General features: G+C 39.2%; 1 protein-coding gene across 1 annotated transcript in view; it reads right to left on the bottom strand.

Moving 5' to 3' along the window:
• COL17A1 (collagen type XVII alpha 1 chain) overlaps positions 1 to 25610 on the bottom strand; it is a 98433-nt gene that overhangs the window by 49242 nt on the left and 23581 nt on the right. Inside the window, 20 exon segments of the mRNA XM_042458495.1 lie at positions 47 to 100; positions 549 to 584; positions 2584 to 2646; positions 3569 to 3673; positions 3872 to 3934; positions 5003 to 5029; positions 6344 to 6370; positions 6830 to 6850; positions 7109 to 7312; positions 8732 to 8881; positions 9730 to 9774; positions 10456 to 10545; positions 12176 to 12340; positions 14645 to 14731; positions 15730 to 15801; positions 16405 to 16476; positions 17210 to 17267; positions 17269 to 17313; positions 17315 to 17363; positions 19305 to 19449. Of these exon segments, the coding sequence (XP_042314429.1) occupies positions 47 to 100; positions 549 to 584; positions 2584 to 2646; positions 3569 to 3673; positions 3872 to 3934; positions 5003 to 5029; positions 6344 to 6370; positions 6830 to 6850; positions 7109 to 7312; positions 8732 to 8881; positions 9730 to 9774; positions 10456 to 10545; positions 12176 to 12340; positions 14645 to 14731; positions 15730 to 15801; positions 16405 to 16476; positions 17210 to 17267; positions 17269 to 17313; positions 17315 to 17363; positions 19305 to 19449 (1578 nt within the window).

Genomic DNA, 25610 nt, shown 5'->3' with positions numbered 1-25610 from the left:
TCCTGTTTATCTGCCACGCTAGCTAAGTGTAAGCACTGAATCATACCTTTAACACCTGGGAGACCTGCTTCGCCTCTGAATCCCTGAAGCCCAGGGGGACCTAAAAGAAAAGCAAGTTCAGGAAGAGTTAAGTGTGACCGCATAACTGAGCATATTATTAAAAGACAGAAAATAAGCAAGATGTATCTTTTATTTTTATTCCCCTTTGTTGGTGCAGATTCACTACGTGGGAGTCAGGGGGACACAGCATACTTGATGCTGTCCAGTAACCAGAGCTTGCAAAGTTACTTTAAAGAAAAATCTGTATAAAGACATGCTGAAACCATCTATAGTGCTCAGTCACAGAATAGGGCCCAGAGCATCATTCCACCAATGCTCAGTTGCAGATGGCTACAGCGCATCATTATTCTTCTTAAAAGTAGCATTCTTCTTAAAAGTAGCTTTCAAGCTCTGTCAACAACAATGAAGTTTACTATACTCTATCACTGTACTGTAATAGAGTTCAGTCTGTTTTACAGTATTGTACATAATGAATATATGATACTCACCAGGAGGACCATGGGGCCCTGTTGAACCCATCATACCTAGCATAGAAAACATTGTAGCTGGTTAGGAATTATGTGATTGAAAAATGAGCACATAACAGATTAGATTGGCAAGTGTATGACATCATCCATTATTGACCACTGTAATTTTAACAGAATTAAACAAAGATTTTTATGGTCTACAGGATCAATGTGCATTCAAGTATTAAAAGAGAGAAGTCATACCATAGTGACTTAAAAAAAAAACTCCTTCAAATATGTTGGCATTTGCAATACAGTCTTTATGACATTTGGCCTAAATATCCTAAAGGCAGCAGATCACATCTGATTTTGGAAGCTAGCCAGGGTCAGGTCTGGTTAGTACTTGGATGGGAGGCCACCAATGAATACCAGGTGCTGTAGGCTATATTTCCGATGAAGGAACTGGCAAAACCACCATGGAGTACTCCTTGCCTAAGGGAAAAAAATGCTATAAAACTCATGAGACCACCATAAATAGACAGGTAACTTGAAGGCACAAACATATATTTTATGCGCTTTATAAATAAAGCTTAATAATAATAAATAATAAATTTTATGACACATTAGTTGACATGAATACATTGTACTCAGTTTTTTAGGATCATTAATAGATTTCTTTAAAAGTATATTAATGGTTGTACAAAGAATTTGCATGTGTAATGTCATGTCAAATAACAACTATGTCCTAGTACAGTATAGTCTGAAGTATACACTCACTTAATTTTTTTTTATTTTATGTAAAATGTTATTTTATTCATGATGAGAAAGCTATGATACTGCTTCTACAATGAAAATGATGCCAAAATAGCACAACTGAGAAATTTCTAATAATTATGCTGAACTTAATTCATTACTGATGAGTTATAAGGCTCATGATTCATTCAAGTGAGTTTAATTAAAATTTGAGTGCTAAAGCCAAAATGTTGTCATTATCAGACATCTGTATAATTGCATTATACACTTATAGTGCTGAAATACTCTATTTTTTCTGTTCCTCTGATTTTATGATGGTATCAATTTTATTATTGTTTTACTTCATTTGCATATTGTGTTCCTAGTAGACAGCTGGTCAATTCATAAACACATTGAAGAAAAGTATGTGCCTCCAAGTCACTTATCAACTTAACGCTATCTCACAAATTCCTTAGGCTATTCAAAGGCAAAGCATACCCTAGAGGCGGTTTACCACTGTTGTCTAGATTCTGCAGTGTTGAAGATTTCAGATATTAATGAATCAAAACTACTACAGATATTGTAAAGAGTTCTGAATGTTGTTGGAATAATGAAGTGGTATTGTTTATGTTCTTTTTTTAATCCCAATGCTACATATATCAGTAGAGTGCTTCATTCCCGAGACAAAACAACTTCATTCTGAATAATGCTGCACATTTCCATTTTAACAGGAAAGTCAACAGGTTGAAAACATAATTGATTCAACCTAGCCATTTATACACCTTCATAACATGGAAACACAGCTTCCTTCATTGTACATGTGGGCACATTGTAATCCTATGCTCTTAACTACAATTCATATGGCCTTTTAAATGATAAAGGTTTCCCCCTTGACATGAATTTCTAGTCGTAATCAACTGTAGGGGACAGTACTCATCTACGTTACTAAGGCAAAAAGCTAGCGTTGTCCAAAGTCGACTCCAGTGGCCATGCGGCCAGCATGACTGCAAAGGATGCTGTTACCTTCCCACTGACGAGGTAGCTATTTATTTACTTGTATTTGCATGCTTTTGAGAGGCTAGGTATGGCCTAAAGTCTCATTTTGAAAGAGTGATCTGTCCACTCCTTTCACCAGCTGAGATAAAGGGAAGACAAAACAAAGAAAAAGAGGAAGGAGGGGTGGTCCTGTTTACTTTTGATTCTAGTCCTGTTCGTTACTGATTTCATTTCCCCATCCTGCCGCATGTGAGACCCAGCATAGCACCTCCAAGGGAATGTGGCCCCTCAAAATGAAGGGGGGAAAGTCTATCACCCTTTATAGAAAACTGCCATATATTAAGTTTACCTTTAGGCCCAATTGAACCTGGGGCGCCTGGTGGACCCTGAGGTCCTGGATCTCCAACTGGACCTAGAGAGTAAAATGGAACAGAAATATGTTAGGTAGCGTGTTGAGCCTAATTCCTTCTGGCTTGTTTATTCTCATAGTAGTAGAACTGCAGCATGGAGATCATCTATACAATTCTATAGCTGGTTCACATACTAAGCATTAGTGGGAAGACACTTCTCTCACTGAGCCTGGAAATAGATACTGGTTTGTTTGTTTGTTTTTATGGTGGCCAACTGGGGAGCCATGTGGTCCAGTAGCTTCTGCTGGTTTCCATTTTAATGTCATGGTGAATTCACTCCATGTTTCAGCCTGAATGTTTAAGGAGATATCCACAGTGCTAAACTCAGATTAGTTTAAGTATCTTGAATATCCCCTTTAACTTTTGGGCTAAAACCAGGAATCCTTTCATCACTCCACTGGCATGGGAGCATGTAGAATAAAAAGCCATGGCCTAATTACTGTTATATTTATGTCACTCGTATATGTCATAGGGCCTTACTGTCTTTGTGGCAATTGTCAAGTCTTCTGTTGTTCTGATCATTCTTGAAATTAAAGAAGATAGTGGTTTCCAAAATGAGATTTGTTGGAATTTTGTTAGTGATTTCTGATGAGATCAGTGATGGTGGTCAAACCTTTGGGGTAGTGATAGTCACTTTCACTGAATTGTTCCAGCAATGTATAGCACAGTAGAATGTCGAATGTATTTTGGAATGTACACAGAGGGGTTATGGGTCAGCATAGTCCAAGCCCTATACAGGATCTATAACCACATCACCTCTCCCCTCATCATAGCCACTGGGCTTCATAAATAAAGGTTAATTAATAATAATAATAATAATCAAAATCCTTACATATCTCTTAAGACCCTTCCCCCAATAATTTTTTAACCTTCATAGACAATTATGATATTAGGCGGAGAACAGGACATAACCTAATTTCTTACCTCTGTCACCTTTCTCTCCAAATCCAGGTGGTCCAGGCTCCCCACGAGGTCCTGGAGGTCCTTCTCGGCCTCTTTGTCCCATGGGACCCTCCATGCCACTTTCACCTGCAGAGAACCAGTAGCTCAAGAACCATGTTCCCACACATTCCATGTCCTGTTAATACAGCTCAGCAGTTTTCCTAACAGACACAGTTGTTACAACAGTGTCTTTATACATGGTGACAATAGAAAATGAACCATGTGAAAGTAAAATTCAGTCTGCTGAGGTGTAGGAAAGTGAAATGGCAGGCCAGCTCCACTTACCCATGCTACCTTTCTGTCCTTTTGGTCCTTCAGGCCCAGCATGCCCAATCAAACCTGGAGCACCTGTTGGAGAAAAAAACCAGCATGTTAAAGCTAGCTATACCACTGTCTAAACATGACAACTTAGCAGCCTGGGAGAAAATGGGAAGAAACCGAAACAAAATTGACATTACCATATGAACAGTTTTTAATTTAACTATGACAATTTGCAGAGCATACAGCCGGTTACAAACTGGCACTTGGGACGTCCGCAGGACGTCCCATTTTAAAAAAGGGGCGTCTCTTCTAGACGCCCCTGGGTCTAATACGGACTCTGTCCGTACAATATGGCGCCGGCCGTTCCACACGGCTGGTGCCATCTTTACGTATCGGATGCTGTGCGTCCGAACGTGTCGCGGCGCCTGTGACATCGCGAATGCGCCCCTGGCGCCTCACGACGTCACAGAGGCGCTGCAGAAAGAAGCTCCTTTTTGGAGCTTCTTTTTTGCTCCATAAGGGAGTCGCGCGGTGTGGCTGCGACGGCTCCCTTACGGAGCAAACGGCGGCGGGGGCAGACCGCCTCAAAGCGGCGGTCTATAACCCGCCAAAGTATCATTTATTTTAAGCCTAAATAGATTTATAATTTTTTATTCCTTATTTTAAGGAAATAGATACTAATTTCCAGAATGCAAAGGTAATTCAAAACATTGGTAATTTCAATGGAGACACACATTCTGCTTGAACCCAACCCTACCATGAAAATGAATTTTTGTTTTCCTCCTAATTGTACAGTGCCACCTGAATAACTACCCTCATGGAACTGTCTATTAACTGTCCATTTGCATTGTTCTGTTAACTCATATCATAAGGTTGTTTGAATATTTTGCTGTTGTTGATGATTTAATATTATTTGTAGAACTGAAATAAATAAAAGCTGTTTTTTTAAAGGTAATTTCACATATATACTTGATCTGTACATTTGATGTGGCAAGTGTGAAGGCAGATTTTTTTAATACAATCTCATGGCCCACTAGTTCTTGATGGCTATGAATAGTGATGCACTGTGTTGGGAAGTCACCTCTTAATGATGTATAGACAGTTTGAAAGTCTATAAAAGATTGGTTTTGATAACTGTTCTTAATCATTGCCTACCTGGTATACCGGGGAGCCCTCGATCTCCTACAGAAAAAAAGAAAGAGAATTAGTGATGGAATGTCAACAATAGCTCTTTGTTCTTTCAGCTGCAACCTTCTGCTGGTTGCAATCACCCAATACAACAGCCACAGGGAATCGAGAGCCTTTATGTACACCATAGAGAGCTGTCAGTCCAGCTGCTTGTGATGCTCAGGAAACTCCCTCTTGGCAAATCATTCTCCTTACTGTCTAATGGATGAGTGCAAACTCATCATACTGGATGCAAGGAAAAATGGATAAGGTCCTCCGTGGGATCTAGTGACTGACATGTTCTTTTGATTCTAAGCACTTTTGATTCTAAGAATATAAATTTCTCTTTGATCTGTATTTGTCAGTCCCTCATGTCATGCTAGCTCTCCAACAATACAGATTTCTGAACATGCTAATTCTTCACCCAGTACCAATACAGTTAAGAAGTAATTTCTTCGTAATTTTGTTATCTTAAAAATATTAGAGAGAGAGAGAGAGAATCTAAATACATTAATATACTCTGACTTAATATTTTTCTATTTATTGTATTTAACTTTTCAGTTTAAGTCATAACACTAACATGTTAAAAATTATTATAAAAAATAAGTAGCATATTATAAATTGCTAGTGACAAGGAATAAAATTACAAAAGCATAAATAAGTACATACTTATCAATTAAATAATAGATAAGAATAATGGAGCATGAAATAATTTAACAAGTTACTCAAGAACTCCACAATGGGGATAATTATAAAACTGTAACACATGAATAAATGTTAATTTTCCACATTATAATTTTTCTACACACAATAATTCATTCTATCTCCTCAGAAAGGTTGGATTCTGCTGTATACTATCTATTCATCAAATTATCTTGCTAAATTTAATAATTGCTACTTTATTAATCCATTCTTTACATAAAATTTGCTTTGCATTTTTCTAGTTCCGCACAACAGACAATCTTGTAACAAAATTGTTGTTTAATACCAGACATTTCATAATTTAGCATTTACTGCTACTTTTCTCTGCTTGTTTTTCATGCAAATAAAATATTTGTAAAAGTTTATTATTCCATCTAACCATTTCTAATAGCTATGGAAATTTCACTGCACACACCAGTGCTTCTTAAGCTTTCTGATGTGGAGGACTGGTAGGGTTTTCCCCCCAATGTGACAGGGACCAGCACCTATCACATTGGGAATTTGTATGCATTTACTACAACCGTTTCTCTCCTGAAAAACTGCCATAGACTGGCAACCAGTAGTACTGGTATACACAGCTTCACACAAACACACTTGCACATAGAAACTGAAGATGTCTGAACTCACCTTTTGGTCCTTGGACACCCATATCACCTGAAACAAAACAAAATAAAGTGGTAAAAATTAGTAAATTACAGGAAAACTAGTAAATCCCAGCCAGGTTATTTTTTCCCCCCAGGCTTTCCTCATTTTGTCTATCTCTCTATATAATTCATACACAGAGTGAAGTGTGGGACCTCAGCATAGGTAGAACCAAAGCCCTGTCTGTGTCACTTAGCTACATACTTGAGCCAGTTTGTACCCTATGACACCTTTTCCCTTAGTTCCTTAGAAGAAATATTTCTCTGTTAAAGGCAAAAATTTAAACCAGTTGAAGGCTTTCCTTCAGAGAAACACCAGAAAATGTAGTACCCTTTTTTATAGAACTACTGTACATTCTTTCATTTAAGAATCATGGTAATAATGTTAGGGGAATTTTTTAACCTAAAGAGACCATAACCAATAAAAGAAATCTCCATCATATATTAAAGTAGAAGTGTGGTAAATGGCTACCTTTTTCTCCTCGGAAATAACCTGCAAAAAAGAAAAAGAAGAAAAGGAAAGGAAAAGGAAAAAAACAATCAGATATCTGTTGTAGAAATAATGCAGAACCATTTCTGGTTTAATATTATGGCATACGACAGTGCTATTAGGTAGGATGCTTGCACTTTGGCAATATATTTTGTGTTGGAACAATTTCTGTGACATATGTCCCCACACTGGACAATCACTCGATTCCATTCACAGAAGTTCATAGGGGATCCAGATGCAGTGGATTTTTAAGCCCCTCACCTTGATTTCTCTCTGCATCTAGTCGACTTTTCATTAATGACCACAGCTGATATTCATTCATGTCACTCAGTTTTGCTCCAAGTCTGGCATATTGCGCATCTTTGTTGGCATACACTTTTTGTTCACCATCAGCAGGAACTTGCCAGTAGCTGGCACGGGATTCAAGACTCTCCACACGGGATCTCAGCTTCCTCACTTCCTCCGCTGAAAGAGTAGTTAAAACAAACAAATCAAATCAAATTAAATCCACTTGAGCTCTATTTGCAGTATCTAGGGATACTACTTTATACTTTCTATATTTCTGTTCTCCTAGGACCAGATCAAGACATGCTGATGACCTAAGACCCTTCTGGTTTCTATTTAGGCCATTTTTTGGACATTTTTGTAGGGCTTTGCAGTGTCCCAAAGGATATGAGTTGGGCAGGAAGAGAAGTAAACTGCTGCTTTTCCAAATAGTTAGGTATTTTGTGGCCTCTCTCTCTTTGTCAAAAATAATCCAGTTTATAAATAAGGGTGTCTGGAGGCTTTTGCAGGTGAGTTGAAATAGGCTTTGGGGCCAAAATGTGTCTCAGATCTACACTTTCTCCACTCCTGTTGCAATGTATTCAAATCTTGCAATTTTTATGTCTTTCTTAATTATTTTAATCTTTTAACAGACTGACATGGTTTATATCTTGCAATTTGCATGTCTTTCATGACTATTATTTCAAGTTTCCCTATAACCTGAGGCACCAAGCTGTAGCTTACTCAGCTTGGGTCTGAATCTGGAACTGCTTCTGCCTTCCCAGAACCAAATTTTCTGCATAAAATGTTCCCAGAGTTAAAGCCAACTGACAAAATCTCCTTGAACTGTGGAGATGTTAAGGTGTGTCTTGTGTACCTTCTTGTGTACCTTCATGTTGTTTCCAGGATAGGATGCCCCTAATGTGAACTTATTATGGGGTTTTCTGGGGCTGAAAACGTGTGACTTGCCCAAGGTCACCCAGTGGGTTTCTATGGCCAGGTGGTAAACTGAACCCTGATCTCCAGAATGATAATCCAATGCTCAAACCACTACATTGTGCTGGCTCTTAAAGTGTGCCTACCAGTCATATATGAATAAAGGGAGCTATCAGAGCTTATAAGTGGCCATGTGCTCATAATCCAAGACTCAAAGGATTTTGTTCAGAGAACTCCATATAATTATGTGGATGGCCAATTATCCTATACTGATCAACCTTGCAATTTAGAGGAAACTAAGAAATTAACTCTACAGTGTCCATTTCAAACAGCCTCTTCTTCCTGCATTGCTCATGTGGATGGTGGCAGCTGGGGTATAGGTTGGGAGTAAATGGAACCTGGTTTTCCCACATCTATAGGAAATTTCAGAATTTGGAAATACAACTTTTTAGGACTAAAGTTCCCATGCAACTGGCCAGGCTTGCTAGGGAGTTTTTGGAGCTGTAGTATCAGAAAGATAACAATTTTTACAAGCTCTGCAAAACTTAGCCTGGGCCAGGGTGGAGGGTTAGTTCTAAAAATGTAAAGAAGCAGAGAAATAAATCTGAGATCCCTGAGTCCACACTCTCAACATAACCAGTACTTTAACCCCGACCCTTGATCTGTTCAGTTGTAATGTCCTACCTAAAGCAATAAGCCCAAAAAGCAGGCCAAGTAGTAACAGCCAGGCCAGGAGCAAACCCAGGAGCCACTTCCACCAACTACAACAGGAGGCACAAGGACACCAAGCTGGAGCAGCACCTGCCCCTCCGCAGCCATTATCACCTTGGATTTCTATAGTAAGAAAAAACAGGAATTTTAAAAAAGTTAAAGAGATTGGAGTGTAACATCATAAAATCTTTGGGATGAGGGGAGTAGCAACCATAGCATGTTTATATTCAGTAGTTGCTAGTTTACATCTCTCCTTAAGAGTTTGGGCATGTTATGTATTTTTTTTGCTCTTAGCCATATCTTTTCTCTTTCTGCATCAGTTAGACTGCAGTTAATCTCAGTTTTTTCACACTCCATTTTGTAGTCCGCAGTTTCCTCTTGCTCCTCCATGTCTGAAGAGCACATTACAGAACCTCTCACCCTGAGATATTACAAAAACCCTACTTCATATGTTTTCATAAATACTGATCATACTTTATTTCCCTGCTACACCCTGAGTGATTACTGCTCATCTTCTGGTTCCAAATACTAATTTGGAACCTCTCCCACATTCTCCAACGGGGTGTCAAAAACAGCTTCCAGATCTTGTATTATTTTTCCAATTATGAATTATGAAATAAATAGCCACTATCAAACAAATGCCTATGTACATTTATATCACACAAACAACCCAATGTGGAATCAAGTCCACAATCTCTAGACTACTCAGGAGGTGATGAGTTTCACTTCTCTGGAATCAACTAACCAGAGGCTAGATTTTTTTCCCTAGAGGTCTTGTAGATTCAATAGACCAAGATCCAAAAGGATCATTGGCCAAGTATACATTTCTACCAAACCACCTACACTGCTGGTCATGGAGGTGAAGATTTTTTTAAACCCACACAGTTTATGTATTGTTACAAGTTTACCTAACAACATTTTGAATCTATCAAAGTAATGGGTTGCTTTTCTAGGAAGGAGAATGTACCCACCTGCATAGGTGGCTTTGTCCTTTGTTGAAACAGATTTTAGCCCTCCTGTTAAAAAACAAAGAAGAACAAAAGGATAACAGTCTTTCTTCACACAGCCACACTCTTTGTTCTAGATGAGTATTAAGTCATTGGAGAAGCAGCTGGCCCAAACAAAGATCACAGGGAAATAGCTACAGGATGGCAAGCCAAAGAATAGAGGCACTGCTTCAAATATGTAATCATCTAGGGTGGCAAATATTATAATAGCTATTGCAATGCATAGTTATTTCAATGGTAAATGAACAAGGAGAAGTAATATACTAAAAAGAATGGTACAAAGGCAAGTTGCAATAACAGGAACCCATAACAATGAAACACCACAAGAGATAACTACAAGAAAACAATTTAACGGAACTCAAAGTACATATCTTCCCTTTTATCTCAAAAATTATTGTGGGTAAAAATTCTGTACATCCCAATAGTTTTTAAATATAATTTCTGTGTATGTGTGAAGTAGGTATGCAATAGGACAGCAAGACAGCACATGTCATTATTATGCCATGCATATATGGAAAATCAACATATGACAGGGAATTCTTAGTGCACAATTCTGTGGGAAAATAGCTACATGCACAAAATTTTGGTATAGGTGATTGTGTATATATGTATATATTTATTTCTACAGTACATCTATATGAATAAAATATTATTTTTTACAACTAGACAGAGGATGAAAGATTAACGTACCATTTGTTTCTGATTTCAGATAGGAATCTCCACCATAAGAGGAAGACATGGCCTGCTTATCTTTCTTCAGTGTGTCTTCTGTATAATAGCCTGTAGAGGGCCCAAACAAAATACATATGGTGGCATCTTGGAGGAAATCACATTCTAGGATTCTGAAAATTGGCTGAGTTTCATAGATAATTTATTTTTCACTGGTCCATATTGACTTAGGAGGCTTTCAGATGGACAGCTCATAGCACTAATTATAAAACATTATATAACTTCCATATTTTCATCCTTTCCAGATTTGTGTGTGTAGTAAGAAACAAAATAGAAAGAAAGATGGTTAAAAGGGGGCAATAACTTCTGAAAATCTTCAGAAACTTCTACATTTGAGACAAAGCAACCCCTAATCTAGCAGCACCCTAAGTTAGTATATATGGTGCTTTTACTGTTCCCCCAGAAATACTGATCTGCTGTGTACTGAGTTTACAAGTACACTAACACAAGTAACCATTATCTGTTGATTTAGAAACGGTATCTTATATTCTGTGAGGTGACAGCAATCTGAAGCTTCCTTCAAAAGTAATGTGGGGACACCTCTATGTGTCAATAGTGTTGCTGATATCATATGTGTACAGTTAACAGAGAGGTAGCATGAGATATCAGTGAGGTAGCCTATTCTCCTGACTACTTTGGCATGTGGTGGCCATGGAGAAATGAGTCCCAGTTCTAAGAAAAAAGGGAGGCTCTATAACTTCATTGTGTAGGTGAATGGATCTGAGTTTCCAGTTCATGGAAAACATAGCATTACAAATTCTGAAAACAACAAAAACAATAGAATCCTGAATCTTCCACACTCAGCACAGGATATAAACAAAGAGCTGGGCAGGGGGCTGTGAGGTAGCAGGTACATTTATTAAGCAGTATTCCTAGGACTATGACATATCTAAGAGAACATGTGAGCAAGGTCCTGACAGCACAGGGAACATGGGAACAATCTCCCCCACAGATGCCTTAGAGAATTTAGCTATAAACCACGGGCTGTTTCACAACATAAAATTATAGCATTATGAATCCACTTAAACTGCCATGGCAATATTCTATGGAATCCTGGGATTTACATTTGAGAGAGGGGTTTATGGGATTCTCAGCCAGAGAGCTTTAGTGCCTCACCAAACTAGAAACCTAAGAATTCCCTAAGAATTCCCTTACATGGCAGTAAAGTGGAATCATAGTGCTATAACTTTTTAGTGTGAAAGGCCCCTAGAGGTGGCATGGGAGAAGGTTTTGATTAATGCTGCACTGTTTACACTGATCTTTCAGATGCTCAGAGTACACATGACCAGCTAAGGAGGAACATAGACTATCTCATGTCATGTGACTGAGTAAGCACAACCAATTTTTTTTTAAAAAAATAACCTCACACAGATGCAAGTGAAGGTAGTGTCTGAACTGAGTCTTAGGGCACAAACAGACAGGCCAAAATAAAGCTGATTCAGGTCACTTTGGAGGTATGCTGTTTAAATGCTGCATGCGTCCTAAGAGGCTAGAAGCTGTGCCAAAGCCACACTCCAGTCCTAAGGACTGGAGCACAGCTTTGGTGTGGCTTCTGGCCTCTTAAGATCTGTGTGTCAGTTAAACAGCATACCTCCAAAGTGACCCAAACCAGCTTTATTTTGGTCTGTCTGTTTGGGCCCTTAGTCATGTGAGGGTCATGGTGAACAGAAAAGAAACAAACCTCCACTGAGCCCGGTGCTGGATGCATTAAAAACTTTTCCGCTGTCCTTGGTCATGATTAACAGTTCCATCTCTTTCTTGGGAGTTACATTCTCTTTTTCTAGGAGCAAGAACTTGCAGTCTTTACGCAGGATGTCATCATTCTGAGAGCCTACAGTAGTGGCAGCTAGACGCATGGAAAAAATCAAATGATAGAAATTATAAAAGAAAAAAATTGGAAAAAAAGAAATAATAGAAGAAAATGAAAGAAAGAACATTAGCCTTTGAAATATGCAAGCTTTGAACACAAAACAATCACATTTTTCAGTCCTCACATTTGGATTCAAACTTTTGTTCCTGAGGGACCATAAAAATATCAGACAACCCACACCATTACAGAAATGCCAGCAGGATGCCCCTGAATATATTGGCCAAACAGTTCTCTTGGTTAAAATTGTGTTATGTGTATTGAGAAGGCATGACAAGTTGATTCCCTCTACAAGCTGGCACTTTCTAGCTCAAATCCTGTTTGTGTATTGTGCTATAAGTTGCATCTTTTCTAGTGTTGTACAGCAATGAGAAGAGAAAGCAAACAAAATCTTTTGGCTCTGAGCAGTTTGTTTCTCCAGTGCCTTGCTTCCTTCATGGCCACTGCATCTGCAACCTTTCTCTCCTGCCATCATTATGTGCCAACTCTGTGTACTAATTCAGTTCCAGCCACAGCGTTTGAGGAGATGGGGGTGAAGTCTCTGCTATCTTGCTGGACAGTAGTAGTGTTACCAAAGTTGTTGTGAGGGGTGGTTGGCATTTTTTCTCTTTTCCACTAGGTCTAAATCTAATAGTGCATCCCAACTAGAGTAAACCCACTGAATCAAAAGAATTTATATTGACTTAACAAATTTTCTTTGATTCAGTCAGTCTGCTCTGGTTGGGACTAACTCTCATTTAGGTCTACCATTCCCACCTCCCAAATAATTATTGTAAGGGAGCATGCACCAGATAGCTCAGTTCTACCTATGTTGTAATGGCCCATCTCCAGCTACACTTTAACTGTAGTACAGGATTGGTCTTACTGAGTATTAACTGCTAACTCTTACCATTAAGAGTTATTTAGAGCAAACAAAATGTTGTGTGTATATAAGAAGAAATTAGGTTTGCTTATGTGCCTTTATCAGTTTTACAACGGACAGAAAGTCATTCTGTTGAAGCTTTCTATAGTAACATTATGCCAGCTAAGAAAGCACAATCTATTTAGGGGTTTTTCTTGACATAGCTGTTAGGTACACTGCTAATAAAGAAGACTCAATTTAAAAAAGAAGAGTAAGATATCCAAAATGTATTTCCACTAATTCTCCCACTGTCTATCTCAAACTGGAATATCAATCTGACGTTTTGGATGGATACATTTCCTCTTGTATTATATGCCAGTAATTCATCACTCTTCTATCAGCAACACTAGAAAAGGCTAAGAGCAGCAATACCCATAGCAGAAAGGGCATATCATTGATGCAACTGGAAGCTACTTATGCCACTGATTTATGCAACAAGACCGTAAACAGTGACACAGAGTTTCGACTTAGGTACTACATTTGGTTTTGCAATTAGGTAGCATTATATAAATCAAAAGCTACTCCACTTTGAGAACAACTGATACAAAGCAAGCATAGTAAAAATGAATTCGTTATCAAACATGTTGTGTTTTTATTCTTATTTCCAAAATACAATGGCTACATCTAGTGGACATTCTGGTTTACAACTTCCATTTTGTGGGATTTTCCTGTTGCTAATTAATGTTGCCAACCAACAGATAAAGGGGTTGGTCCAGCCAAAGTGTAACAAATGGGCAACTCTCCAGGGATTCACATTTGTTTTCATGGGTCATTCTTCTAGTTCTTTTCCAACGCTGTGATATCTACTATGGGAAATGGGGCATCCAGGAAATCCCAGAACAATCTCAGAACCAATGTATATCTTCCAGATTTCTGATGTGAGGAATGTGTCTCTGCATAGCAAATGCAACAACTGTGCAGTGTACATAGCAATGGAAGTTGCAAAAATGTTAAGGACATCTACTGGCCAATTCCTGCAATAATAATGTGAATCATGTCACAAATCCTGCTGTCATTCAACTATATCTTTTGAAATACCTTAGTTATTTTAAACTGGTTCTACTCTTTTTGCCCCCTCCCCAAAAGTATTCCCTCAGAGAATATGAACTTAGTTCCTCCAACCCTTAAGTGCATGCCTCATATTTTATGAAACACACATACAAACCTACATTGACTTCTCAGTCACTCAGCAGCAATGCTAGCCCAGCCCTATCAACTACATGAAATATTCCTTACTATGGCTTATTGTGTAGCATGAATAAGACCAGCACTCATCATCCCTCAACACTGGCTATGCTTGCTAGGGCTGATGGGAGTTGCACCACGTTGTGATCCACAAGCTGCACACTTGATGCACCTTGTCAAATAAGAGGAAAGCTCACCAGTTGTAGATGAGGTGGACACACCAGTACTAGTTACTCCTGAGCTCTGCTGCACAGTATTTTTCTTTACTCCATATCCAGTTGCCACTAAAGGGGTAAAAAGAGAGGGAGAAAGGAAACATCTACATTTCACAATTGCTGGAAGCCAAAGAAAGGATCTGCTTTCCAGTTTCCACAGCAGTGGAAGCATGAAACAAAAAGTAGAGCAACAGCTACCTCTGTAAAAACAAGTGTGTTGTTGTTCCATGCTTTCAGGTCAACTCTGACTTATGATGACCCTATCCTATGATTTTCTTGTCAAGATTTATTCAGAGGAGATTTGTCACTGCCTTCCTTTAAGGCTAAGAGAGTGAGACATGCCCAAGATTAAACAGTGGGTTTCCATGGCTGAGTAGAGATTTGAACCCTGGTCTCCTGGAGTTCTAGTTCAGGTACAAAGTATTAATAAACACTATCAGGGACAGTAATAGCACTTGCAACAAAGTGTTTTGTGGCATGTAAACATTAGTGTATTTTATTACAAAGACCAAAGAGATCTGTGGTACTTTGAACAAGGACTAATTTATTACTCCATAAGCTGTATTGGATCACAGTGCACTTCCTCAGACATATGGAATATCATGCTGAGTTACAAGTATAGATGCACATTTTGGTGTGGGTGGGGGAAGCACCATAATTGGTGAGGTCAGAGGAAAATTAAAAACAGAAAATGCAAGCATTCAATTAACATTTCTACAATGATTTGCAGTAGCTCTCTATTTGTTTCATAGGGCTTTCCACCCACAACTGAATATGGGCTCTTTTGCATGCAAAACATGTATGTTTTTCACAGGTCTGTGGCCCTCCCTGCTCCAACTGCTCAGTCGCAACTGAGGTTAGTGAATACAAATAGGATCACACTTGTACAGCAAAGTGGTTATTCTATAACCAGCTATCCAAAACATACAGAAAAAAAAAAAAAAGAAAGAAGGAGCAATTTTTCAACACTCTTCCACCAGGATCCTAATTCCTAGGGCCCTTTTATGCCTTAGTACTAGGGGAAAAACCTTGTATCCTAAATATTTTCATAATGTGGTATTACTTACCTGTGGAGGTTGTGGTTGCAGCGTTGGCAGCACCAATTGTATTTGGTGTCAGATTGTTTTGAACACCATATACTGCAAAGAAAAATATTCTAGTTGAGATGCATGTTTGTTTGTTTGTTTGTTTGTTTTAGAAAGTACAAGCATAGCTACAACTATGACCTTTTTGGAAAGAATTGTCGGCAATTATTCACCCCTAAACAATGAAGTTGAGAACTTAGATAATTACCTTTTGGGGTTACAGTTCCCAGAAACCCTCCAGCTGATATGATTACAGGCCAGCACTGCAATCTGTTAATATTAGGTTTACCTATTTTTCATACCACTTCTAATTACTCTCTCAAAAGTGCATGAATCCTTGTAACATTCTATGGTGGAATCAATACGTATCTTGAGATGTGTCTTTGGGATTCAAAAATGGAAAATTCCCACACTGTTAGTGCAATGACTATTTTTCAGGGTCAGGTGAAGCACAAATAATATAATGATGCCAAATTAATGCACACTGGGGAATCCTACTCTGGAGGAAAGATATGGAAGCCTCCTTTGCTGGCAACTAGGAACGGAAATCCTTGCAATAACATGTTCCTCAACAAATAATAAGCAATAGTAACACATGAAACCACTGCATAAAATAAAATATCAATTTCCTTAGCAAATTCTAAATCATTCCAATACCTGTTGAAGAAGTGCTGAGACCAGTGTTCAGAGTGGGACAGCTGGGAGCCAAGTTGTTTGGGACTCCAAACACTATATGGAAAGATAAGGAGTCGTGTTATTTATACATACTTTCTAATTTAGCTTTACTTGCTAATTAGCTTACTTGCTTCACCGCTATGATCTTTGGAATAGCGGTATATAAATAAAAAACATTTATTATTATTATTATTATACATAAAAGGACAGAAAAGTCCCAGTACATCTGGGTCATGATACTGTCACCTGTCTTCTGCGTGACTGAACAGTAAAGTACGTTAATTCATTTGAAAAAATCATTTATAAGTCCCTGTTTGTGGCACTTTGCATCCTATTCCTTTTCCTCTAATATTACAGCAGTTGTTAGCCTCTTCAGAACTGAGCTTTGCTGTTATTCAGTTAAATTTCAAGGACAGAGTGTGAATTAGGAAAGGCACCACTCCCCATCCTGACTAACATTCTGAAACCCCAAGAAGTGGAGCAACCCTGCCTTTGAGAGGAAAAGGGTATACATAAATCAATACTAAAAAGCACTCATGTATCAGCTTTGAAGGAAAATCCCTTCCCAAAAACCCCAAGAATAAAAACAATTTGAAAATAAGAAGGAGGTGAAGAACAACTGAATGCAGAAAAAACATTAAAGCACATATGTTCCCATTTCACTTTTTATCCTCAACTTTGCAACTTCTTTCTCAATCATGACCCACATTATCATCTCATGATGTTAGAAAGCAACCATTGGGTTTGTGCAGGCTGGTAAGGCTATTGTTGTTGCACTGAAGATTACCTGATCCAGTGGAATGGGCTGCAGTGTTGATCAGAGATGAGCTTTGGGCCATGTTGTGTGTGGTAGCCGCCAAGAGATGACCCTGCGGGCAGGGTGGGGGACACATGTATGATGGCAAGGCGCATTCAAGATGGTGGTGTCGTATGTCCTGAGACTGAAGCAAAATCAAAGAGTTGCACCTCAATTACATTTAGATTAGTTAGTAGATTAGTATTTAATAATCAGAATATAGCTATCTTTTCTTTTGGAAAACCTAATTTAATCTGCTTTTTAAAAAGGTTTCTAGCACTTAGAAAATAATAAGATTGAATGCACGCGAGAGCAGATGGCATGAATCTTAAGATCTTTAGAGAAGTAATATTTATTTATATTTATTTTATTTAGGTATTTATATCCCGCCTTCAGCCCTAATGGCTCTCAGGGTGGCTTACAATTATTATTTTAATCAGACAGTTCCCTGCCCACAGCTTACAATCTAAAAGCGCTACAATTCCACTTGAGCTGCCATGGCTGCATCTTATGGAATCCTGGTTTGTAATGTGGTGAGGCACATGAAGTCTCTCACTGAATAGTCCAAATGCCCCACCCTAAACTACAAATCCCAAGGATTCCACAGCCAAACCATGGCAGTTATAGTGAAATCTAGCACTAATAGTGTAGTGTGGAGGACCATTAGTCCCACCACTTTCAGAGGCATGTTTGGGAAAGACACGGGGACAGCCTTCTCAGTGGCTACTCCAGACTGTAAAATTCCTTGCTGGGGAAGCTAGGTTGGCCCTCTGTCTGCTCTCTTCCTCCCAGGTGGAAATGTTTGTGTTTACCCAGGATTTCTGTCTGAGGCAGAAGGTCTTTTCATTGGGGTATGTTGTCTGTGTGTGTTGTTTTCATTTCAATGGCCTTTTCAAATGTGTTTTAATTAATATTTTTAATCTGTATGTATGTATGTTTTTTTTTTAAGTTTTGAATTATCCATAGTTTTAACTGTTTTTTGTTTAAACTCATGATGTGAACTGCCTTGGGCAGTTTTTTGGGGAAAAGCAGCGGATTTTAAAGTAAGTAAGTAAATAAATCCTAAAGTAGAAACAGCAGAAGTCGATTAGGAACTACTGGTACATCTCTGGTTGCCCTTGGAATAAATTGCCAGACATTTCTGACTCCCAACTATTAAGAATAGCAACAATAATCTGTTTCTGTTCTAATATATAAATTGCTCTTGTTTTCCCACTTCTGTTTTAAAATACTGTATTAAAAAACTGATGTTTGTTTTTGCTGTCAGTTGGCTAGTTGGACATCATGCACAGCACCTTTCTTACAAAAGTGTATTCCCTGCCCTCATTGCTTTTCTTTTGACAGGAATCACTTGTCAGACCTGCCTCATTGTTTTCAACTATTGTACATGCTCTCCTCTCACTGGCTCAAACTGCCAGCAACTTCTGCTAAAGGCAGCAAATTCTGTAAAAGGGGATATGTGCAGTTGTGTTTGGAATGCCTGTCTTTGCTGTTTTCTTTCACCCTGTTTTACCTGATGTCATAGCACCTTTGAGATTAACTAAAGAAGTAGTTGGTAGCATGAGCTTTCATAGACTTACATCTACTTCCTCAGATGCCAAAGTTAAATGAGAAAAGAATAAGTGCACACTGTTACAATAAGGGTGTGGGAAACTATATAGCCTTCCTATGTTAGACTGCAGTTTCAGTCAGCCCTAGACATGCCGGATGATGGGGGTTTGTATTAGGAATGATGGGAGGCAGTTGGGAGCTCCACACTTACCCATTCATTTGTATCTTTAGGACAAGGGCAGACAATCTCTGGTCTTCAATGTTGATGAACTACTACCGCTACACCATTGGTCAAGCTGACTATGAACTGGAGTTCGAGACATCTAAAGCTCACAGGTTCCTTAGAGCAGCTTTAGAGCATTTATCTATTTATTTTCTCAAGAGCTCTGTTTTGACTGAATGTGGTAGGCTGTGTATTTTTTTAATGGCATGTGTTTTTCCTTTTGTTCTTTTTTTCCCATAGACTAGAAGGTGGTCAGATATCTGAGGTCTCAAGGGACTTCCTGGGTTTCATTTTCAGAGAGTCCAGCAAGACCATACCTGACTGTGTGCTCTCTGTCACCATCTGGTTTCCACAACAGCTTTCTTAGGTATAGGGAGTGTGCTTGATGGGAACGTGTTGCGGGCGCTAGCTGATCGACTTCCCCGCAGCAGTCGCTTGACATCATCCAGTTCTGTCCCTGAAAGAGTAAAAGGGATATTGGAACCTAGGTACAAACACACACCCATTACAACTGAAAGTTCAGTAAACAAACATACAAACCAAACTTCTGATTAATCTGAAGAAATGAGTAAAGCCTTGTTTCTGCGTTGGTGGCCCATTTCCCAATAGCTTCCTTATCACACTACACTGTTAAAGTACAGTGGTACCTCGGGTACGAAATACCCAGTTACGAATTTTCGGGATACGAAAAAATCCCATAAGAAATAATTGTTCCGGTTACGTGTTTTTCGGGTTACGAAAAAACTTTTGGTGCTTTTCGGCGCTATTTACACGGAATCGCGGCTTTTCCCATTAGCGCCTATGGCATTTCGGCTTACGAAGGCTTTTCGGGTTACGAAAGCGGCCGCCGAACGAATTACTTTCGTTACCGAGGCACCACTTACAATATATTCCACTTAAAGTGTCACGACAACATCCTGTGAATTCTATGTTTTGTTGTGTTTTGTTTTGCTTTTGTTTAGTGAGATCCAGATCTTCTGACTGAGAATACTATCTGCCCCCTCTACAAATCCCAGAATTCCATAGAATGTTGCCATGGCAGTTAAGTGGACTATAGCACTATAAAGTGTAGCGTGATAAGGAAATAGGCCTGTTACTAGATGGACAGCTCCTAGCTTTGCAATCAAGCACCATATGATGCTATTATATCTTGACCTCCTTAACACTTTTTTTTTGTGGAAGAGAAGACTTGGAACAAGTGTAGGAAACCACAGAAGGGTTACAATTGCCTAGCTCTCTGCAATATTCTGTGACTAAATGAGGCGGGTAATTGTGTCATAAATGATGCATTGTGTATCATCCCAGGACACATACACACCCTTCCAAGACTGCACCATGTGTCATTTAGCAATTGGATTATAAGGACTCCATTTCCAGCAATATATTTTTGTGACCTTCTATACTATTGTTCCCACGATTAGGGAAAATATTTGATGACATCATGGAAATGCAAGACTACCAAATGGTCCAAGGATAGTCACAGCTGAAACTCATGGATTATTGATCAAAGAGATTCAGCCACTTTGTTCTAACCCACAAACCCCGCAGCAATACTTACACCTGGTTGATGGAGAAGCACTCTGCGTCTCACTCGGATTTCACTCTTGTGAAAGACAAAAGGAAAAGAAAGCTTTTATAAAGTGGGATTTTTGTTGGTAACTTGATGTCCTGTACCTGCTTGAATGCAGAAGATGTATTGTAAAGGACTGATAACACTGGCCTGTGGTTTGTCAGGCTCACCTCCCCCAAGTTTGATGGGGATAGTACATTCATTGTGCTTTGGATGACTTGCTAATTGCTTGTTGCAAATGATTTTACTGTAATGATGGTATGACCATGATGAATTGAATTATGCTTACTTTCCTAGGGCCTTTCACACATTTATAACACCATGACCTTAAACTGCTGTATTCTATCATAGGGAATTTTGGGCTTGGCAGTTTCAGGGAGGGGTATTTAAAATCCTTTGTCTGAGAGCTCTAGGGCCTTCCCAAAACTGCAAAGCCCAGTATTACATAGGACTCAGACATGAGAGTTAAAGGGAAATCATTGTGCTATAACTGTGTTGTGTAAAAGGTCCTCCAGTCCTTGTACCATCTCATCTGCCCCCAATCACACCTGAATTAATTTATTGAATCCCTGTGATGTGGTATATATATACCTCGAGTTTGGCTTCGCCCCCTAGTAGCAGAGGAACTGTTAAAAAATAAGGGGAAAAAATATTAAATTTTGATTCATGAAATGTAACATGGAAGAAAAAGTGAAAACAAAAGATAAAGCTTCAAAATCACAGCAGAAACAAAGCTTTAGAATATGGTGGCAGGAACACTGTATCAGCTAATACTGTTCTTCACTAAGCAACTTCTTCTGGCCCAACCTCACAATCTGAAGGATTATCATTCACAATGTTCTGATTGCTGTCAGAATGCCTCTCCTTCTCCCCTTGCAGCCAGTGCCTAAACCAAATAGTTGCGGGGTGAGTTTATTGTGTCAAAATTGTGACTAAGTAGTTTGTCAGTGGCATCATGAGGAGGATGGGGGGGGGTACGGACCACACCAGGTGACACCCTAAAGGGGGGTGATACCACTGCTCCTCAAACATCTGTATTTTGCTGAAATGGCTGTGGCATTTGCTGTGCCTCTTTAAATGCTGAAGAGTGGGGTGAGTGAGGTGAGACTCAGTGGGAGGAGAAAGGGAGACCCAGGATTTTTGTTTTTTTAATCAAATTTCAATTTTCAATTTTCAAATTTTTAATTTTTTAATGTAATGTAATACATGTACATGTATACATTTAGGCTGTGTGCATGTACTGTAGTTTTAAAGCTATAATTTTAATTTGTGTTGTTTTATGTCACAATTTTACCATTACTTTCGTGATATACAGCAATAGTTCTGTGTTCCATAGTTATTGGATTTACTGCCCTAGGTGCGAACCAGGCATACTACTGGGGCAGACGAAGACCGGCAGCTGGTTTTAGGTCATAGGTCCAAAACAGATTGAAGAAATAATCCAGTTTGAACCACTTTAACTGCTCAGTCTCATGTGCTAGAATTGGGAACTGTGTTCTGTAAGACCTTTACCCTTCTCTCTCGGAGAGCTCTGGTGTCACAATAAACTATGGCAGGATACATACCGCAAAATGTAGCGTGGTGGTGGTGATTCTAGGGTTAAGGAGTGCACACCATTCACTACTTCTAACCCTAGTATGTCCTCCGTAGTCAAAATGGCGGCGGCAGTCTTCATGGGCACCGCCATTTTGACGTGACGGCCATGCCGCTTCCAAACGTCACAGCTCCTTTCGCCATGCATATTGCTGGCACGGCCTTTACACGGCCGCGCCAGCAATAGGAAGAGAAAGGGGCCGGTGGCCCCTTTCTCTCTTCCCTGCCGCTGTCGGGTGTCCTGGGACATGAAGCCCCAGGCACCCGGCTTTGCCACTTTCCCGGCCTGGAAAAGGCGGATCAGGTCTCTAGGGCTGCCGTGTGGCCGCTCAGGCCAGCATTCATCGGGGAAAGGGCAGTTGCAAGCCACCCTCACCTATAATTCCCAGGTTTCTATCACTGAGCCAAGGAGTTAAGTGCTCTCAAACTGGATTATTTCTGCAGTCTTTTTGGACATATAAAGGTAGCAAATTGTTAGGTAACTTTTATTATTTGTTATTGTTATCGCCAAGGAAAAGTAAAAAAAATAATCCTGAGGCTTTCTCCACAGATAGGAAAAATTGATTAGAGAGGTACTATTGCTTTTCCACTCAGGAAGAAAAATGTCTTCATTCATCTCTGTACTAGGGCTCAGGTACTTGCAATGGACAAAGGGATGGAATGGGAAAAGTTATTTTTTTGTGACAGATTTTTTTTTATTTTTCTTTTGTTAACTTTATTACAAGTTCTTGAAAAAACAAGACAATATTTTTTAATTAAGCATCTCTGCATTATGCACCATATCAGACACATGGATCTCTTTATCTACTAAGAGCATAACTATGAGGATGAAGGCAATTTTTTTAAATAAAAAATTCCATACCAGGATTAAAGTGATAATTTAAAATATATGCAAATCAGTGACATTTGCCTAATTTATTCCATAGGAAAATAAGAAGATTTTAAACAATAAGATATTAAATCCCTGACATAATCCATTAAAAATGCACAGGTCCCAAGTTGACCTCATGTATTAATAATATAAATTACATAATCTTTCTTGGAAACTCTGGAGAAGAATTTGCACTGGAACCCTGTAAAAGAATGAACTATTTTAATTTAAAAACTTGATACATGTTGTTCTATTCTGCAAGGGACAGTCAAGTAATCTGTATCACAATGATGCCACAGTCAAGAATTATAAATAACATTTGATGCTCCAAAGAACATAGTGTAGAAGAGTCATTGGTTAATCTACAACAGAAATTGAGAAGCAAATGACTAGCACTGTTGAATTGTTATGTTAGACAACCAACGCATCATGTTATAATCCAAATGGCTGAAACATCAGGATACATAGCACAGAGCTGTTTTCCATTCTTGGTCTACAAGCTCAATAAGCCACTGGACGACTAGATGGATACAAAAGTGAGTTCTAGGTACTGTAATGGAAGTACCACTGACAGGCTCCTAGTATAACCAGAATGATTGGTCAGTATAATCCAAATTCCGTGTTTTATTGATACTTTGTCCCTCGTATGTAGCATGCGGGTAGCATAGGTTTTTCGTTCAAAAGTTTGAGCCAGTGATTGGGAAGTGTGAGAGGAGGAGTGTAGCTTGCTTGTAGGCAGAAGAGGGATGGTATTCATTCTAGAGTTTCCACCTATAGATGAAACAAAACCTTCTCAGTTACATGTTTCAAAAGTGGTTGACTGTGATGGGAATGACAGAGGTTCCTTTTAATTTCTAGCCTAAGTGCGGTCAACAGGTGAGCCACAAAGCCTCGCTACACTCTCTGTGTATATATCCATAAAGACATGGGTTGTAGAACAGCCATCTCTGACACTGAAGGGACAATTGGCTAACATTGGTGCCAGACATATCTTGGAAAAGTTTTTTCCAGGAACCCATCCAGTCTCATAACCATTCCCCATTCTGCAAGTGGTTAGTGCAAAATGATCACACTGCCAAGCTCTGATTCCAGAGAGTTGCAGCCTTTTCTCTCAGGGAAGGGCCCATAACCTGTTGAATCAGTTTTGACCTCCGTATTTAGATGGTAGACTTGCTAGTAATTTTTAAATTAAATTTTACCTCCCTTTCTACAAAAATGGCTTTAGGACAGGTAAATAATGAAATATGTTGTTGGAATTCCCATCAGTTTTGATCATCCAGGCAATTTTGATAAATGCTAGGAATTTTAGCCCAAGAACATCTGGGAGGCACGCAATCCCCTTAATTGCCTGGACAATTATTCTGGGCACAACCAATATAAATTCAGATTCTTTCATTTGGCTGTTCAACTGGCACTGTCCTTTAATTACAATGTAATTGGCTTTGGAGTTGGTTAATTTACTCAAGGGGATTCTGGGAGATTACAAAGCTTTTTAGCTCCCAAATAACCCTGTGTGGTAGGTTAGGTTGAGGCAGACTGTGTGAGTCACTATTGAACAGCAACATAGAAGATTTCCATACGTGCAAATGTCCCTTAAACATCACTCAAAGGTGGAGAAATTGCATGTGCCTGGAAGCCAGGCGTGCTCTCTCTACTGTACCTGAATCGTTGCAAGGGTGAGTCAGATTTTCCTATGAATGTAAACTTGCATTCAAAGAAATCCACTCCCCAGAAACTATCAGCACGTCAAAGGAGGGTGGGACATTTCCTTGATATTGAGAAAGCGCACTGGGCTTCCAGACACACACACTTCCCACATTGAACGGACATTTTTCAGGGACATTTTAGCAACGATGGCGGCAGGTATGGAAACTCTTCATATTCAAATTACTATGTTACCTTAGAAGAGGGAAATGGTTCTAAGAACATAGAATCATAGAATCTTATCTTTGATAGAGGGACCAAAGATTTGGGGTGGGATTCACCAATTAATATCTGAGTTTTAATCCTTCCAGGACTCTTATGCATTGTGTCCTGTAGTCATTCTGCTGTCCTCAGCCCAGATTTCCTCTGCCCATCCCGGATTCCCTTTTCACTTGCTGCCCTCACTCTGGAACCTTCTTCCCCCCAAGCAAGAGCCATCACTTCTTTACCAGCTTCAAAACGGCAGTTGAAAACCATCCTGTTCAGAGAAGCCTTCCAGGCATTGCTAATTGTCGCTTACTATTTGATGTTTTTTGGTGCCTGTTTATCACATCATTTCCTGTATTGCTATGTAATGTAATGCATTATCCTACTTGAGAGTATGTATTTTTCCCTGAAGAAGATTACCATCCATTATGAAGCCAAGCCCTCCCTCCAGTCCCTGCTGCCTTGGTCCCGGCTCCAGGATGTAGAGGAACTGCTGGACCTTTACCCTTTCCCTCCACCTTTCCTCCTTCTGTGTCATGTCTTTTAGATTGTTACGCCGAGGGCAGGGAACCGTCTAACTGAAAAGATTGTATGTACAGCGCTGTGTAAATTTACAGCGCTTCATAAATAAAGGAATTAATAATAAATTGTCCTAAGACTGGAAGCCACGTCA

The sequence above is a fragment of the Sceloporus undulatus genome, chromosome 3, assembly GCF_019175285.1.
Source record: "Sceloporus undulatus isolate JIND9_A2432 ecotype Alabama chromosome 3, SceUnd_v1.1, whole genome shotgun sequence".
NCBI classification, from domain to species: domain Eukaryota; kingdom Metazoa; phylum Chordata; class Lepidosauria; order Squamata; family Phrynosomatidae; genus Sceloporus; species Sceloporus undulatus.
Note: the sequence above shows the minus strand (reverse complement) of the source record. Positions and strands in the feature narration are given on the sequence as shown.